The sequence below is a fragment of the Rhipicephalus sanguineus genome, chromosome 2 (genome assembly GCF_013339695.2).
Source record: "Rhipicephalus sanguineus isolate Rsan-2018 chromosome 2, BIME_Rsan_1.4, whole genome shotgun sequence".
NCBI classification, from domain to species: Eukaryota; Metazoa; Arthropoda; class Arachnida; order Ixodida; family Ixodidae; genus Rhipicephalus; species Rhipicephalus sanguineus.
The window spans coordinates 117,100,802-117,120,695 of NC_051177.1; the positions used below are offsets into that span (position 1 = coordinate 117,100,802).

The 19,894-nt window shown below is 44.5% G+C and overlaps 1 protein-coding gene across 1 annotated transcript in view; it reads right to left on the minus strand.

Moving 5' to 3' along the window:
- Positions 1 to 19,894, minus strand: part of LOC119381822 (Down syndrome cell adhesion molecule) — a 116,113-nt gene that overhangs the window by 75,722 nt on the left and 20,497 nt on the right. Inside the window, exons 4-6 of the mRNA XM_037649578.1 lie at positions 18,864 to 19,163; positions 11,485 to 11,805; positions 9,624 to 9,769 (exon numbers count right to left, since the gene is read on the minus strand). Coding sequence (XP_037505506.1) covers positions 9,624 to 9,769; positions 11,485 to 11,805; positions 18,864 to 19,163 — 767 coding nt within the window. The remainder of the gene's footprint in view (positions 1 to 9,623; positions 9,770 to 11,484; positions 11,806 to 18,863; positions 19,164 to 19,894) is intronic.

Genomic DNA, 19,894 nt, shown 5'->3' on the forward strand with positions numbered 1-19,894 from the left:
TTTCGTGGATATTGGATGCCTTTGTTATACCAGCCGTGGTTCAGTTCTTTATTATTTTCAACACAAAGATACAGTCTACAGTGATGTTGTGGGCAGTGGACAAAAATCCTTTAAAATGGACTTGGAAGCGTTACGCTGCGAAGCCCAAGGACGCGGGTTCTATTCCTGACCCCGGCAGCTGCATTTAGAAGGGGGCGAGATACAGAAACTCCCATGCCCTCTGATTTGTGCACGTTGAAGAACTCCAGGTAGTTGAAATTAATCCGTGATCTCCCACTATGTAGCACCGCTTAATCGCATTGTGCTTTTCGCTCATAAATCTCTAGCAATTATTGCTTCGTCATTATACCTCGAAACACTCGCTGTATTCTATTTGAATTCTATTCGCCGTAGTCTGCAATGAATACTTAGCACTTTTTACAGCAGGGTACCTCATTTGACATTCTTTTACAATGCACCTTAATTGTCCCAATTTCGTGCCATAATCAGCTGTTGTTTTTAATATGTATATAAGTCACTTCAGCACTGTTCCTTTTTGTTTGACCGCTTCTCATCACCTCGATTGTTTGAGGTTTGAGGTGATGTTTGTGCTGCACAGTTTGCCCGAGTTTGCTCCCAACCCTCTATACTGGTCAACGCTGGCTGGTGGGTTGTCCTTCCAGACAAATGTAAAAACGAGACCTTTGCCTGTTGATATAGATCTGAAGAAAAAATGGCACATTAGGCCTTTAGAATAGCTGCACCTTCGTGCAGCTGTTCTGAAGCCAGGCACTAGAAGGGCACGCTCACAATGATGCGACAGAAAGAAGGCTGTGAAGGCAAGCCTAGTCTTGTCGTACATTCGCCATATTTCGTGTAGCTGTATACACATTTTGCCGTTTTCTTCGTTAAACTAATAATAACATTTGGCGTTTAACATCCCAAAACCACGATATGATTGAGAGACGCCGTAGTTGAGGGCTCTGGAAATTTAGACTACCTGGGGTTCTTTAACGTGCAGCTAAATCTAAGTACACGGGCCTCAAACATTTTCGCCTCCAACGAAAATGCAGCCGCCGAGGCCGGGACTCGATCCCGCGACCTACAGGTCTTCGTTAAAATACTGCTAGTCTAGTGGTTATGGTGTTCTACTGCTGACCCGCAGGTTGCGGGATCGAATCCTGGTCGCCGCGGCCGCATTTTCGATGGAGGCGAAAATGGTTTAGACCCGTGTGCTTAGATTTAGGTGCACGTTAAAGAACTCCAGGTGGTCGAAACTTCCGAAGCCCTCCACTACGGCGTCTCTCATAATCTTATCGTGGTTTTGGGACGTCAAACCCCAACAATTATTATTATTATTAAAATACTGCTGCCATGCTATACAGGGTGATTTTTTTTTCAGACAGTACATATCTTTTATAAAAAAACTCTATGACAGTCACGCTCCAGTAGTACTCTAGTTCGAGGCGGAAATATTCTGCCGCAACAAAAAATGCGTTGACGGGACTAATTAACAAAAACCCGTTAACTAATTTTTATTTATTGACTTGAGGGCAGTTGTTTATATTAGAAATTTGTAGTGCGTGCCGCTTTATGGTATACCCATTTTTCAGAAATCATGAAAGTTTTACGTAACTCGAGATATTTATTGTGAAATTTTAAGGGCTAAATCAAAACTGATTGTGTCCGGCACACAGAAAACGCGGTTTTTCTGTTACGTCAGACCGGAGCTGCCCGCGACAAGGGAGTGACGAAATTTGAATGAAGGCGCGTCGTGGTCGTAGCTTTTCGTGAAAACTGGCAAGTCATCTAACTTGCGTCAGCGGATCGCCTTACCTTTGCATGTGGCGTTTGGTGCTCATTTGTTTCTTTCGAGTTGCGCGCATCCGAAACGGCAGTAATATCAACCTTTTCTTTCTATGTTTACAGATAAGTACCACACATCGCACCCAAATAATAAGCTGTTTACTTGTGTATTTCTGAATGCTTGCAGATTTTCCTGATCACATTCTGCTTCGGCCCACCTTCATTAAACTATCATCACCTTCTTTTCACGTGTAGCTCCGAGCTTACGTAACAGAGAAGCGACGTTTCCTGCACGTCAGGCGCTATCAGTTTCGATTTCGTCCTTGAAATTCAAGGATGAATATCACGAATTACGTGTAACTTTCGCGATTAAAAAAAATGTGTATGCCATAAATTGGCATGCGCTACAACTTTCTAATATAAACAACTACCTCCAAGTCAGGAATTAAAGTTAATTAACGAGTTTTTGTTAATTAATCTCTTCATTGCCATTTTAGTTGCAGCAAACTATTTCCTTCTTGACATAGAGTGTGTGCGCGAAAACATCTTGAGCGTGACTATTATACAATTTTGATAAGAAATATGCGTTCTCTAAAAAAACATCCTTCTAATTGTACGGAGGTCATGCAGCGGAAACAGTTGCAGCTGGCTAAGGGAGTAACAGACCCTCAAAGTACAGCAAAGTTAATGAGTATCCCTGGTTTTGTTCATTGCCATGACACTTCATGGAATCTGGTGTGTGAGCGCTGCCCTTGTCAGATTAAAAGGTGATCGATCTGTCTGTCATCATGTGTTTATTTTTGTGCACTTGACTATTTCAGGTTGCTTCAAGACTGCACATTGAAGCTCTACAGCTGCATTTGACCAGGAAGCCTCCTTGGAAACTTCGTGTCTCGAGGTAGTCAAGACGTGTCCAAGAATTCGGAATAGCCACGCTTAAGGTCTGGCCGTGAGTGGTCTCGAATCAGTGCAACCTGCTGTCCTTTTCGCCAGAATGCCACCTGACCCTGACATGGTCTGGGAACACGACACTGCCAAGCTCATGCACGCAAGCTGTGTCACCTATTGGGGTCCTGTATCTCAGATGACTACATGAGAATCCTGTACTACGTGAGAACTACACATGTTGCATGTTTTGCGCTGTATGCCACATAAAATATGTAATGGATGTCGCAAAGAAGTGCTTGATGGCTGGCCATTGATTCCTATTCATAAAAACTGACTGCTGGCTATGCTAATGTTTATGCCAGGTCTAGTATATTGCCGCATTTGACAGTAATGAACGATGTTAGCGAAACTATTGCTTTTCATATCTCACTCATTCTGACAGTAATGTGTCTCGCTGTATTTCTGGACGGTGTTTCTGTATTTCAGTTCTGTACAGAACTCTCCATACCACCGCTAAATATATATATTTATATATATCATACCTTATATATATAAGGTACTTGACACACGACGTACGTTTTAGCATTAGCATAGTGCTAAAACGTACGTCGTGTGTCAAATGCCTTCCTACAGTATCAGGACCTTCGTGATCTTTCTGTAGCTCTTATATTTAAGGGTCATTCCATGCCAAGTGTCCCAGACGTGGCGCTCGCACATCGCAGCTTTTGCTGATAAAATTTGTGCCTTTTTCCTGTGCCACATGGAGTATTGTGGCAAAACATTCTTGCTCGAAAAAATTTTTGACGGTCCTGGCACCCCCTCGAATTTCGCTTCTATTTATTAAACTGTACCTAAAGAAAAATGTGTATAAAATCTACTTTTGTGTGTTGAGCTTCTAAACTGCGCTTGCGCTATCGCAGAGGTTCTGTTTAGTTGTCCCATTCATTATTTCCGAATTTTTGTGTTTCACTACCACCTACGTAGCTTCAAAAACTACAAAAATCTTCAAAGTTCGTGAATTTTTCTTGAGCTATCTGGAACTCACCCTAACCAATATTAATAATAGCCTGATTTCCAGGAAAGTGTATTTTAGTACAGAAATGTTTAGGGGTAAAATAGACTTCAGATCTTTCCGAAAAAAAATTGTGAAATTAGAGAAAATGTACGATTTGTTGCATGTTTGACCATATTTTTCATACTGATGCGGTCAAAGTAAAAATCCTCGTCATGCGGCGTTTGATAAAAGACTTCATCGTTAAGTAATGAAAAAAGTCTTATCAAATCATTTTTTTCTTTTAAGGAAGAAAATAATTTTTTAATTTGGCCCTCCGAACGCGCAGTGCATTTCATTTTGTTGCCACTTCGCCGCAAAGCACGTGGTAGCCCTTGCAGCTGACACTCGTCACAGGCAACGGCCAGATGCGAGATGTATGTCAGTGGCTCGTGAGTGGTCGAAAGTCTTGTCACGTTGATGTCAGGGCGACGAGTAATGAATTCGCCTTACAATGTGAGCTTGCTTGGCGGGCCCAATGGGAAGTATGGACGCCCGAGAGCAGCCTATGGCGTCGTTGGCACATTGTGCTAGAGGCCGTCTGTACAACATGTATACCCTGAGAAAGAAGTGTGTACAGTGTGCATTATTTCTTTCAGTATGTGTATGCTCGTTGTGTAGACGTCCCTCTAGGACATTGTGCCAACGACTCCACATGCTGCTCTCGGGCGTCCATATTTCCCATTGGGCCCGCCTAGCAAATGCTCATTGTAACGCAAATTCATTACTCGTCGCCCTGACAGCGCGACAAGACTTTCGACCACTCACGAGCCGCTGACATACATCTCGCATCTGGCCGCTGCCTGTGACGAGTGTCAGCTGTAAGGGCGACCACATGCTTTGCGGCGAAGTGGCAGCAAAATGAAATGCACTGCGCGATCGGAGGGCCAAATTCAAAAATTATTTTCTTCCTTAAAACAAAAAAAAATGATTTGATTAGACTTTCTTCGTTACTTAACGATGAAGTCTTCTATCAAACGCCACATGACGAGGATTTTTACTTTGACCGCATCAGTATGAAAAATACGGTCAAACATGTGACAAATCGTACATTTTCTCAAATATCACAATTTTTTCGGAAAGATTTGAAGTCTATTTTACCCCTAAACATTTCTGTACTAAAATACACTTTCCTGGAAATCAGGCTATGATTAATATTGGTTAGGGTGAGTTGCAAATAGCTCAAGAAAAATTCACGAACATTGAAGATTTTTGTAGTTTTTGAAGCTACGTAGCTGGTAGTGAAACACAAAAAAAATCGGAAATAATGAATGGGACAACTAAACAGAACCTCTGTGATAGCGCAAGCGCGGTTTCGTAGCTCAACACACAAAAATAGATTTTATACACATTTTTCTATTAGGTACAGTTTAATAAATAGAAGCGAATTTCGAGGGGGTGCCATGATTGTCAAAATTTTTTTCGACCAAAAGTGTTTTGCCACAATACTCCATGTGGCACAGGAAAAAGGCACAAATTTTATCAGCAAAATCTGTGATGTGCGAGCGCCACGTCTGGGACACTTGGCATGGAATGACACACACACACACACACACACATATATATATATATTGAGAGAGCGTAGGCATCGGCAAGTTGGTAATTCATGTTTGACTTTTTGAGCGCGCAAAAGAACAGGGACGAAAAACGACACAGACACAGCGCTGACTTCCAACATATGCTTTATTTTCTACAGTGGTACATATATATATAGACAACAAAAAGCAACGCACGCAGGCGCATTGTACAGGAAGGCTTCATGTAAAACCACAAATAAGTATGCATGATAAGCAATCAAACAACCTGATACCGGATTTTTTTCTTGTTTAAGAGATCAAGCGGTCATTCCTGACTACCACTATCGTCTAGTCACCCTGTGGGCCTTGCTTAGAAAGTCTAGTTCTTTTTGGATAGGTCAATTGAAGGTGCACTAATGCACATGTCTCCCAAACTTGCAATCTTCGCCGCTTCAATTATCTCACGTGTTGTTTGTGCCTGGCTCCTTCCTGTCGCAGTGCACTGCGAATACATGGGATCGCACCCACACTTCCTGCAGTGGAAAGCCAAATGTCCCACACCTCCAGTTCGCACGTTATTTGCGTGCTCACGCAGCCTGTCATTGGCACACCGTCCCATCCGCCCTATGTATTTCTTGCCACAGGACAGCAGTAACTCATAAACGATGTTGTTCTCACATTTAACAAAGCTTTTTTTGGCACCTGGGTTTTTCAGAACCACTGTAGGAGGCCTTGCACAGATTATAAAGCTTGTTTGGTGCTGAAAGGACGACTCTTACGTTGGCGTTGTTTCCTATCTTTTTCAGCCTATGTGAGACATCGTGAAGGTACGGTATGACGGCGCATTTCTGCTTGACAGGCTCCGTTTCTGGTGAAGCCTGCTCCTCACCCTCGCGAGCATGTTTGACAGTCTTGAGAAGACCCTCCGCCACAGATGTGACGACATACTGAGGAAACCCCGCCTTTTTCAGGCAGTCAGCCTGCGCCTGGAAACTACACGAACACTTGTGAGGACATGAGCGGCGAAGCGCATTCATTAGGGTTAATTTTGCAATACCCCTTTTAACTAGCTTGGAGTGGCCCGAAGAAAACGGCAGAAGCGGCTTATTGGCCCTAGGCTCGTACGACCAGCAGACCTGGTCTCGCTCGAAGAACATTCGTAAGTCAAGAAAACGCAAGGCGTTGTTTTGCGGCATTTCATGCGTGACTGCGAGCGGTTGCAGGAAACGCGTGAACAGATCAAGTACGTTTGAAGAATCATTGCCAAATTCGCCTGGACTTGATTCTAGAAAGACAACGTAGTCATCTACATATCTAAACACCTTCTTTACATTTGTGCCTATTACTAGAAACTAGAAACAGAGCTAACAGGCACAAATGTAAAGAAGGTGTTTAGATATGTAGACGACTACGTTTTCTTTCTAGAATCAAGTCCAGGCGAATTTGGCAATGATTCTTCAAACGTACTTGATCTGTTCACGCGTTTCCTGCAACCGCTCGCAGTCACGCATGAAATGCCGCAAAACAACGCCTTGCGTTTTCTTGACTTACGAATGTTCTTCGAGCGAGACCAGGTCTGCTGGTCGTACGAGCCTAGGGCCAATAAGCCGCTTCTGCCGTTTTCTTCGGGCCACTCCAAGCTAGTTAAAAGGGGTATTGCAAAATTAACCCTAATGAATGCGCTTCGCCGCTCATGTCCTCACAAGTGTTCGTGTAGTTTCCAGGCGCAGGCTGACTGCCTGAAAAAGGCGGGGTTTCCTCAGTATGTCGTCACATCTGTGGCGGAGGGTCTTCTCAAGACTGTCAAACATGCTCGCGAGGGTGAGGAGCAGGCTTCACCAGAAACGGAGCCTGTCAAGCAGAAATGCGCCGTCATACCGTACCTTCACGATGTCTCACATAGGCTGAAAAAGATAGGAAACAACGCCAACGTTGCCAAAAAAAGCACAAAGAAAGCTTTGTTAAATGTGAGAACAACATCGTTTATGAGTTACTGCTGTCCTGTGGCAAGAAATACATAGGGCAGACGGGACGGTGTGCCAATGACAGGCTGCGTGAGCACGCAAATAACGTGCGAACTGGAGGTGTGGGACATGTGGCTTTCCACTGCAGGAAGTGTGGGCGCGATCACATGTATTCGCAGTGCACTGCGACAGGAAGGAGCCAGGCACAAGCAACACGTGAGATAATTGAAGCGGCGAAGATTGCAAGTTTGGGAGACATGTGCATTAGTGCACCTTCAATTGACCTATCCAAAAAGAACTAGACTTTCTAAGCAAGGCCCACAGGGTGACTAGACGATAGTGGTAGTCAGGAATGACCGCTTGATCTCTTAAACAAGAAAAAAATCCGGTATCAGGTTGTTTGATTGCTTATCATGCATACTTATTTGTGGTTTTACATGAAGCCTTCCTGTACAATGCACCTGCGTGCGTTGCTTTTTGTTGTCTATATATATATGTCCCACTGTAGAAAATAAAGCATATGTTGGAAGTCAGCGCTGTGTCTGCGTCGTTTTTCGTCCCTGTTCTTTTGCGCGCTCAAAAATGTCAAACACACACACACACAGATATATATATATATATATATATATATATATATATATATATATATATATATATATATATATATATATATATATATATATATATATAAAATGCTTAACAATCGTGGTGACGTGGCTAAGGACTACGCATTATTCGCAGGATGTTGTGCCTATAGTTTAGGTGCTTACTGATAAAACAGTAGGTTGTCATTACAATGTGAACATGTATGAAATGGCATGAAGTGTTTAAAACCGATTCAAAGAATAATTTTACGAATCGCAGAAATTTCAGTTTGTTTATAGGATGAAGGCATGCAGACGTGAAAGAGAAGACACAGACAAACCAAACGCTAGCGTTTGAGCTGTCCGCATCTCTTCTGTTTCCGTGTTGCATGGCTTACTTTCTTCTAGAATCAACATTTTTTGTTGTTTTACGCGAGCGGAAATTGTTCTGAGACTCATCTATATAAACTTCGAGTAGTATTTTATTTCCCCCAGAGGAATCGAGTGCAGCACTGTAAAGTTGCTACAAAAACTTGTTGCGGCTGTCATGCATCCACCACAGTGTTCCTGTTTGCGTAAACCCGGTGGAAGTGCCTTGTTGAGTAACAAGAGGTAGCGGCACCAACTTTCGTCGATTGTCAGATAAAAACCCTAATGGTGTTCGCTCTGATTTGAAGTTCTTTGAAATTCTTGATCAATCTCTATAAAACTTGTTTAGTTTATGTGTATTTGTACGCTGATTTTGAAAATGCAAATATTTTTCTACTATTATATGTCGTGTTAAGTATATCAAACATTTCATGTGCCATGTTAGGCCTGCACGAGTTACAAAGTAAGCATATCACAATAATATGAAATGGGAACTGTATGCAACATAACCAGAATGCATGTCCTAAACCCACTTAACAATAGTCATAGTATGCTGAACATTGACCAGTAAGTGTATGTCTAGCTGGTGATTCGCTCACGAGAGTTCAATATTACGTAACTTTTAACTCAAATGGGTTTAAAACGCGAGTTCGTATGTGGGCTAGTGGGTTCATGAACATTATGCCAGAACAGCGCAGTAAACTCCTTTAAAACTATTGCATACAGTTTTTATCCCCTAACTATAGCGATATGTCGATTTACTTTGTAACTCCAAGTTTGGAAAGGCTTGCTCATCAAGACACATGAAATTTTTATGTGTAAAAACTGCGTTTTCTTCCAGATAATTGCATATTTGAAATTGCCACATAAGTAAACCTAAACTCAGCAAGTTTCATCAATATCAACCAAGAAGAAAAATAAACGCATTATTTGTTGCAGAGTGTCTCATTGAGTACCACGAAGTGGTCACACTGACTCTTGCCAGGGGAGTCATGTACACCACTGTCCTTAAGGACAACGGAGTCAAAGGAACGCTCCAGTGGGGGTCAGCGTTACCATGGCAAAGGGGTCACCCTGACTACCTAGAGGTACTAGCGGGAAATAAAAGGTAGTCACGTAGACTCCTGCGTTGGGAGTAACGTAGACTCTCTGCTTGTGAAGAAGGGAGTCGTTGGTCTGAAGAACGAAGGGAGTCGTTTGACACCCCAAATTGTGAAGAAGGGAGTCGTTGGTCTGAAGAACGAAGGGAGTCGTTTGACACCCCAAAAGGTCATCATATGTGTAGCGAGGCGATTACCACCCAAAGGTAGTCAGTACAGACACCCTTTTTTTTAAGAGTGTACTTTGGTCCGTGGCCAAGTTGCAACGATTAGAAGCCCCCAAAATAACACATTCACGTTTAAGTAAAACTCACGCTTATTATTAACTCTGAGGTCTAATATTCTGGGGGACAAATCATTCTCACCCTGCTGGAGTCTTGAACCTGGATGTCGTAAACAGACCACGTGATCTGAGGCAGCGGCGTACCGGTGGCGGCGCATCGCAGTGACACTGGTTCCTCCGGGCGTACCACGACGTCCTCGAAGTGCGATACCAGGACCGGTGGTTCAGCTGCACAAAAGGCAGGTAGCAGTATTTCAGTGTGCTTCACTTACGGCCAGTGCATCGTGAAGGTGCTGCCGGTCTCTCCTGCTGACAAAGGGCGCGTTAAGTTAGCGCGCTCCGAATTCCGGAGGAACACGCTCGAATGCGCTCGAGTGCATCGCCTTCGGAGCTGAGTTTAACGGTGATTTCCGCCTACTGCTTTCGGGGACACGAAAGCGCCACATCGCGAATGTTATGTTGCTTCCGAGGTAGGAACGAGTGGAGAAGGAGAACGCGCTTCGTCGGATCAGACAGTCGGGAACACGTCATTTCTTCTGAAGCCGTAACAGGCGCGAGCTCTCGCGCACGCCCTCGTGCACCGGATCAGGGTTGGAGTGCGTAGAGCGCGTTCCGTAATCACGCACCGGAAGTCGCTTTTCAACCGTTAAGTTTACAAGAGCGCACTCCGCCGGCTAGAGCGCGCTCGAGCTCCTTAACTTAACGCGCCCAAAGACATCACGCACCCAAGACAAACACTGACAGATGTCTGTCCAGACTTCTATGGGTAGATAACACGCGGTGTCTGTATGGCGTCACAGTAATTAATAATGCTGCTGTTCTGCGGCCATTAGTAGACGCCGCTATTTCAAGCATGATAGTTCATTGAATAAGTTGCTGCGTGTGTCATGTACAACGTACGCCAAACACTAGAGTATGGCTCTCGTTAAGCCTACCTTGTAGCTTACTTTATATCTCATTTTCTCTAATTGAAAATTTCGTCCGCGTCCCTGAAAACTCGAAAAATGTTCTTCCTCAAAGCAGCTCGTAAGCGTTCCTGTATTTGTGCGTGCATAGTGACCTCAAATACTTTCATTATTTTCCTTTTCTTTTTCTGTAAATGAATGGCGAGTTCACGATTTTGTGACAGCCAGCTTTAACGTAGCCTACATTTACATGAAAAAAGGATGGCTTACCTCACACACCTCTACATACCACTGAACTAATTGCTAAAATAGTATCATAATTGCTTCTACCCTGAGGCCAAGTGTTAGAGGCCCGTGTACTATGCGATGTCAGTGCACGGTAAAGCACACCAAATAATCCTATCGTGGTATTGGCACGTTAAACCCCGGAAATTATTATTATTATTATTCGATTATACACAATGTTTCAGTATATACTTACTCCAACGTTCATCAGCTCTACCGCGCATTGCTCATTATTCTGTGTTTAAGAATAAATGTTCAGTGCAAAACAAGACGGACCACAAAGAATAGAAGAGACAAGCACTGGCGCTTAACTTTTATTCCTAAATGCTATGTACCAACTAGGCCCAACAAATGTTTGACTGAAGTTCATTATTCTGTGGCTTAGCTTTACGTGCTGTGCTGTATTGTTTGCGTTTGCCCATTTGTATTGCTTTAAGTGTTTATATTTAATTTTGTACATGTTACACAATGCCCTTCCTCAAGGGCCCTTTACAGGCCTGCAGTGTTTCTGTAAATGAATAAATACCAGGACCGGTATGCGTAAATAAATAAACAAATAAATAAATAAATATTGCGAAGAACGCACCAGACCGTATGGGCACTGACGCGTCATGCGCAGTGTCATTCGAAATCTGGCAGCAATTACCGTATCCCCGGAAGTCATTGCGCGCGATTAACGCGACATTGAACGCGCGACAAGCGATGAACTTCGATATACACAGCGTTGACAGGAACGGGCGGACGCTCGCGTACACCTGACGTGGACGAAGGCCTGCGCCTGCGCCGAGTCTCGCTCGTTCTCCGCGTGGCACTGGTAGACGCCGGAGTCGTCGCTCTGCGCCGCCTGTATCCGCAGCATGTACTGGTTCAGCATGAGCACTCGTCGCGACGACACCTGGCCACCTCGGCTGCCGGAGACCGAGGCCTTGACGGCTGACGGACCCGTGATGGCGCGGCCATCTTTGAACCACGTGACAGAGCGCACGGGAAAGCCGGACACGCTGCAGTTGAGCGTCAGGGTGTCCCCGGAGCGCACCTCCCTCGTTCGGGTCCACATGTCCACCTCCAAAGGCTCTGCAGTAATGGGAGGTTCATGCAAAAGTTATGAGGAGGGTTAAGATAAACAAGCATGTTTTAAATGTAATGACGAAGAGCATCACTGAGGCTCGAGCGCTCGCTGGCCGAGCACGAGGAAGAGGAAGACGAGGAAGATTGGAACAGCTGGCCCGGGAACGGGCCAATCCCCCGGTGTGGGTGTGAGCCAAATGCAAGGAACAAGCAAGCAAGCAAGCAAACGGGCGCTATCTCGCTCATGACAATACCTAGATTCTTGTGGTGAACGACGTGACAATAAACTAAGTAAGACCCGAGGAAGAAAGCAGAAAAAAAAAAACGCGGCGCTGAGCCGTTAGGAAAAAGAATTACCAGCCATCTCAACAATTCATTCTTTCTCTGTAGAGCAGAAAAAGAGAAAGAGAAAATGCAAATCAAAAGTACGGAGTCAACCGAGAATGCACCTAGCTTGCTATTTACATTGCACCAGCCTTGTTGCGTTGCACTGGGAATTGGAGAAGGTAAGGCTGAACAAGTGAGGCGCATGTATAGTTGCATTCAACATACAATCACAGACTGTCAAATAGATAGATCGGTTGTCTCGTGAAAGTGGAGTAGTGCTCTCATGGCCCGCCGCGCAGATGACAGTCGAGGCCATAGCTGAGGGTATTTGCTGCTTCAGGAAACTATCTATCGTCCAGTAGGTTGAAAGCGGCATGCAGTGTCTGTCTGTCATTGCCAGAAAGAAGGCAGTATATGTAGCCTAATGATGTTCTGTGACCTTGTAATCCTAAACCCTGCCCGAGGCACGAAGAGCGCGATGCATGAAAGCGAAATAGGAACAGCACGATTTTTACACGGGGACACAAAAAACGACGCGTACAAGCGCTGACTTTCAACAGAACTTTTATTTGCAAACGAAAGGCAAATATATACGGGAAAATTCTCCCCGTGTAAAAATCGCGCTGTTCCTATGTTGTTATGCAAAACCAACTAGCCCAAAGTTTCATTATGCTAAGTATGAGAGTGGCTTCGTAAGTGCATTATTTATTTATTTATTTATGTATTATTTATTTATTTATTTATTTATTTATTTATTTATTTATTTATTTATTTATTTATTTATTTCAACATACTGCAGCCCCGCAGGGCTATCGCAGGAGTGGGCAAATGCATACATACATAAATATATACATAGCAGAGCATAACAAGTGCGCTGAACATCAATGGTTAGTAATATACAATAAGGTGGTAATAACAGAAGTTCTGAAGAAATCATTTACACGCTAGCGTAACGTGATGTCAATTGAGCCAATAGTTGCTTTTTTTTACATCACTCTCCATATAGTAACAATGTGAATGTTGTATGTTATTATGGCATAATGACATTTAAATTTAACGAAGGGTACTATGTAAGCACAGTGTTGGCAACAGGCTAACGGAGCGCTATGGCTCTAAGCAAGCGTATTCACGTCGTTATGTCCGCTCTTGTGTGCCCTTGGTCACTTGTTGTCTGTCACTCATGCTAACCATAATACGTGTTTAAGCGGAACGTTTAGCTCGAGAGCTAACTATTCCGCAAGGAAAAAGATGTGTTTCAAAACAACAGCGGTTATATCTTACGTTTCTCAAATGGAACTATAGTCATCAAGAGCGACCAGACAGGTGGCTGATAGAATTATCTGTAGGTTTTTCATCTATTTAATAGAAAAATCAGAGGTAGCAAGTGTATTCCACTTCCCTTGGGCTAAAACGCCGCTTAGACCGTCTTTGTCGCTTGGTCGGTCGATTCATTGTGCTTAGATAAAGGACATACTAGCCCGTGTTCTACCTTCAGAGCGCTTAGAAGAGAATGCTTACGCGCGCATTTATGAAAGCGCCTACATGCGTTTTTGGGAGACCGAAAGCGAGACGAAAAGGGGAAGGGGGAGCGCGCGCGCGCGCGCGCGTGTGTGTGTGTGTGTGTGTGTGTGTGTGTGTGTGTGTGTGGTGTGTGTGTGTGTGGTGTGTGTGTTGTGTGTGTGTGTGGTGTGTGTGTGTGCGTGTTCGTGTGTGTGTGTGTTAGCAGTTGATAACACATTACCTTTTACGTTACCATTAACACATTACCTTTTTATTTCTAAAATGTTCTGCTCTGTACTATCTGGCTTTCTCTGGAGGGGTTAAGATTTAATATTACCTCGGCTACTCTATTTCTATAGGTTCTGGAGCGCAAAAAAAGAAGGAAAAAATACGAAGTGGTTACCCCAAAACAAAATGAACAAGTAAAGAAAAACACGTATAGCAGACTCAAACAAATAAAGAAAATAACATGGCAATTGCAAGTTCGCGTGCAGGCGTTCACTGTGCAATAGAACGTTCACACGCATACATTTCTATCCAAGTTCTACCCACAGTATACAAACTGACACATCACTTCGTATATAGCTGCACATAGCCGCTCATCACAAGCGTCTTTCTAGTCCAGGGCCCACTAAGAAGTCTTTCAGGGAGATGTTTTTCGGGCAAAGGTCCAAGTAATTTTCGTAATGTGAGAGGGCGTTTGTCCGAGCTTGCTATTTTTTCTGTCTCTTTTTTTTACCATTTGCGTACTTTACGCATTCCACAAGAATGTGACCAACATTATTGCTTGCTCAATAGGCGGCTTGGATCGAATAAGTATACTTTAACAGCATCGCTACCTTAAATATTTAAACAAATATAAAGTCGATTAATTGCAATATCGATAACTATTTATAGAATTAGAGCTGAATACCCAGACTGTTTTTTTTAACTGTGCACGAGCAAACCAGCAAAAGCCGACATAAATAATTGCCTCGCTGTCGTTACCATTCGTTAGGGAGCGTAATCAATTTCAGATCTTTCGCTAATACCGTCGTTGTACTGCGAAATGCGAGGTTAAACATCTGAAACAATATATTTTCTACAACCTCCCCCCCCCCCCCTAGTTCCTTGCTCGCGGGCACGCGCCCAGGAAAAAATAACGACAATGTTTTAGAGTTCGGGCGACTGTTCTCGATATTTTATTTGTCAAATTGCCTTCCATTTTCTCTCTGTCCAACGGAAGCTGCCTCTCGAAGCTGCCATAGGGTTCTGGTTTATTTATCTACACCACTTCGCCCTCTCTCTCTCTCAGTAGAAGGTTCCTTCCATAGAGAACGCAGTCAGTTTTAGCTGCCGGCCCATTAATTACACGCACGACAAAATTAATTAAACCACTGCTTCTGCACTCCCCGCTCAGCGGCAGCCGCTGCACCAACCCCTATCATCGATTTTCTGTCCAGACCCATCGACTTCGATGCAATTTGCAAATGGCCCAGTTTCGCAGTCGTCTCCTCCTGGAGTGCCTCTCGTTTCCTTTATCTCTCCCCCTCTTCACTTGTCAGCTCTATCCTTCTCGTCCAGTACTGCAAATGGATAGCGTTATCTAATGTCCTGCGCTCGGCAGTTCCTTTTCTTTTTTTTCTTCTTTTTTTGTGTGCAATAGAAAACCGATGCTTACAGCCTTGACTATATAACTTATCGTTTCGAATCTACCTCTTTATTTAAATGTGACGTTTCTCTCTCTCCTCCACACCTCCATCCCTATCTATCTTCTCTTCTAACAAGGTTTTGTGTATGAAGCACTCTTTCAACACAAGAAACACTTTCGGATCATTCAAATCAGCATGTGATGTTGTTTTGAATTATTTATTGCTAGAACGTGGGCAACTGCACGCGCTGTCCGACCACACAGAACTCAACTTCCAAATGTGAATACGGATTCATGATAAAAGACGGTAGGCATGCAAACACGGACGCAAGGGACGCCTGTACGGACGCCTGTGCAACACAAACTGTAGCTACGTGAACAGCGCGGGAGAGACACAGGACAAGGAAGTGACGAGGACTAGGGCTGACTTCTCAACTAAAATTCATTAACAAGATGCAAGAAAAACGAAGAACAAGATATCACACGTGATCGCAGCTCGTTGCTAAGCGCATGAACACGGAAAGAAGCGGGAACCGAGCTCTGTTCACGTAGCTATGGAATACCATTTCCAAAAACTTAAATAGAGCGCAAACCACACGACACATTCACACGCATACACACACACAACCAGGCATCAACCACGTACAGCGCTCACTTCCAATTGATTTATTCATCGCACGAAGGCTTGAATATATACATGGGCACATGCGCGCATTAGCATCAGATAAAGCCAACACGCACACTAACAAGACACACCCTTTCTTCCTGCTCCTTCCATGTCGCAGTCTATCTGAGGAACTGAATTTCACTGGGAAACAAAGATAGCGACGGGGTGCTTACACAGCGGTCCTGTCTTTTTCTATGCAAAAAGGTTGTAACACAGAATCAACGAGGAAGATCGCACGTGAAGTGTTAGAGGCTTTTGGGTTGTTTGATGCCTGGGTGTGTGGGTCGGTGTGTGTGTGTGTGTGAATATGGTCGTGTGGCTGCGCTCTAATTAAGTTTTTGGAAATGATCTACCAACTGACCCAACAAGTTTTTTTATGGAATACCAACTAGCTCGGTCACACACTTTACAACACAAACGCCCACTAACAACTAGCCACAAGTTGTTGGTCGGCGTCTGGGTTGTACGGTTTCTCTCTTGTGTCCGTGTTTCCAAGACTATACTGTCCTTTTAACAAGAAGCCCTGCTAACTAGCTCAGCTTTCTGTCATTCTAAGCGAATAGGGCACAGGAAATCAACTGTAGTTGTAAGTTCATGTATGTTAAGCGATTAATACGAGCAGGACATCGGCTCACTTGCGGCAGCCAACAAGTGCAGGATACGGCACGTCGGCACGTTTACAAGTGCCGTTCCCATGTCCAGTCCTTTGTCAATTGGGGACTTAGGGCTAAGTACACGTGATGCCGTTGTGACTGAAGCACTCAGAGCTCAGCGCTTCCCCTAAGTCAGATCACTGCGCCATTTTACTTGGTAGCCCGAGTATTGACACGGCAAGCCGTCTATCTTGTCACTCACGGCCCGCAACAGACTATTTCCTGCAGTTTTCAGGCAACAGTAATAATACTAAAGAAAATTCATGGAAAAATCAGTCGTAAAGTCCCGGGATCCAAGAATATAAGGCTGGAGTTGCAAAGATGATAACCAAAGCTCCATATAAATGCGCTGGACAATAAAAACAAGACAAAAAAGGCAGACGAAACCTTACTCAACACAATATACAGAGCGCCGAGAAGCATGCGCGTAACGAGTTCTGAATACATACACTGAATACGTAAACCTCAAGATAAATGGCCATACTTATTCAAGATAATGGCCATAATGGTACAGAAAATAAACCGTTGAAATAATACACGTACAGCTACATACCTCTATAGACCAGGCTCCATCTCATAAGGCACGCAAATAGAAGTATGATAGGCATGTTATCCCGCCATTGTGCATAAATACATGTCAATTTAGGTGCATATAAATGAAGAGCATAATACGAATAATGCATTTACGTAACGGACTCAATATGTCATTAGTACCGGCTTCGCTTTGATGCTTCGACTATGAGCATTACGAACAGTTTCCGTTTGATCGTTCATTCACCGAAGCAGGGGTGGACACGTTGCATCAGATATTGCCCTCATCAAATCATCTGCCTCTCCAATAAGGCCACAGTGATAAGAGTACATTCACCTTCCAATTTATGGCCATCTCCGTTGCGTTCGTTTGGATCATGTCTGTGACCTAAACAAAGACGAAGTTTGTTTTCAACGAAGTTACCGCTATCGCATCTACGCCGCAGTATAACTGGGAATACTTCACGTGTTGAAGCACCAAGGAAAACTAGCGAAATCTTTTTGAGAATGTTCGCTACACAGGCGTGAATCCAACAGATACGTGAAAAGCATTCGTCTGACAAAGCAGTGACTCGAGCTTTGCCAGACTTATTGCAGAGATTTATGACAAGTCTTTGTTTAGCAGGGAGCTTAAGAAAAAACTCACATGGTCCCTTATGCATCACCTAAGATGACTCGAAGGCGAAAGCCATCTTCTTTTTTTTTTTTTTAGTCGATGTATTGGTCCTGCTCTGCCACCCTCCGAAAGCTTTTTGCACCTAACGTGGCTTTGCACTGCCTTCAGGATCGGAGGCACTTCACCTGGTTCTGCACCGCCTCCGTGACCGGCCCACCTTGACCAAGCTACGATGTCACCTGATGACGTCATTATGTGACTTCACATGTTTTGGCGATCTGTGGCTCGTGACGTCATATGGTGACGTCATCACTTGATGATGATTTCTCGCTTCCCTTGTCCCCGACGCCGCTGGACGTCGACGCGTGGGTGCCGACTCCGAAGGTCAAATTTCGCATTTGTGAGGCATATAAGGCTCTCCCCTTAATAATGGCAACGATACCCGCAATAGGATTGCCTCTAAATTGCAGTGGACGCATTTTAGTGGAACAAAAGAAAACACTTGTGTGCTTCGATTTTCCTGCACCTGAAAGAACTCCGTATGTTCAACAATTCATCCAAAAGCTATCACTACAGCGCCTCTTAATGTCCGATAACTCTTTGGGACTTTTAGCTCTATCGTTCCACCTTCATAACTTAAGTGTAGACCATAATAAGTTGCATTCATCGCTTGGTCTTCCTACGGCTTGAAATTCTAGCACCCCATGTTCGCAATACCGCCCCGTCAACCTCATAAGAGCACTGCCATACCATAACTACGTCCTGCCATCGGCGACACTTTACATGTGTGTCATCACTACGTACGTACGTATGTCACCACTACTTTTCAACGTCGCTATAGTCAGATACAACTTTTGAAGTCCACGGCATTTGCTCCTCAAAGGCGGATGTAAACAAGCCTGCACCAATGGGCGCGAACTCCGGACTGACGTCATGAGCGGGGCGGCCGATGACCCCGCTATCGGAGAACACTGCCGCAAGCATGAGCGGGAGTATTTCTTTAGTCGCGGAGGCGATCGGCTGCCACGATTCGGTCATCTGGGCGGGGCCACTCCAGACTTCTTAGGTTGTGTGCGACTATACATAAGTCATCGTATACTGACGCCATTACGCAGTCTGCTACACATACGACGCTACTACCTGTGACGAGCACCTGAATCTCGTTCTTATCTTCGACTCCAGCCCCGTTGCTCACGACGCACACGTACGTGGCGCTGTCCTGGACCGAGGCCCGTCGAAAGACCAGAGTGCCACCGACGAACACGATGCCGGTCTCCCCGAGGGGCAGCAGCGGCCGGAGGTGTGTCCCGTGCTGGCGGTACCAGCGGTACGAAGGCTGCGGGTGTCCCTGGGCCTCGCACGGAACAAAGAGTGTGGAACCGTGTGGACCTTCCACCTGCGGCTCGAGTGAATCACCTTTGCTGGTATGCTCGAGTGGGGCTGAAGAAAGGAATTGTGGTCGCGATAAAATAGTGTGACCAGTAGCGAGCTAGTGAACATAGGTCTGTAGTGGTACTACAGACGTATGTGTGATTAAATGAATGAGCACTACGATGAGTGAACGAACGAATTATCGAATGCACCGAAGAACATGGAAGGATGAGGACAGGAACAAAAAAAAAGCACAAGAAAGTGAACGAAGAGGCTCATCACCACCGAAGGCGTACAATAGCTGCTTGCCTATCAGGGCTCTTCAGGAGGCTGTGCATAGCAAGGTTGGAAAGAAATAAAGGGGGAGTACAAAGAAAAGAAAAGCTCGCAAGCGCTGAAATCAGAAGCAGAACTACAAGAATAAGTATCTCATGACAGCAGGAACAGAAAATAGGAGAAAGAGGGATACAAAGTCTGCCAATCGTGTGAAACCGAGAAAAGTAAAGAAAATTAAAAAAAAGGCTAGGCCTGCGCTGAAACCGCAGCACAGTCGAAGCGAAATCTGGAAGAGCGGTGTTTCTAGAGCCCGCTGTAAGCTCTCTTGTGGCTACTAATACAAGTACACTAGCAAGGTACCCACTACGCCATAAATCACAATTTTTGTGAAGTTGGGAAGCACCTACTAAGCCATTATTCGTCATTCTGCGGAGAAGCGAGGCACCAGCTACACGTCTGTAAGGCGTTATGTGCACTTTGCTGTCGCGACGACTGATGACGATGAAGAATTACGGCTCAGCCCT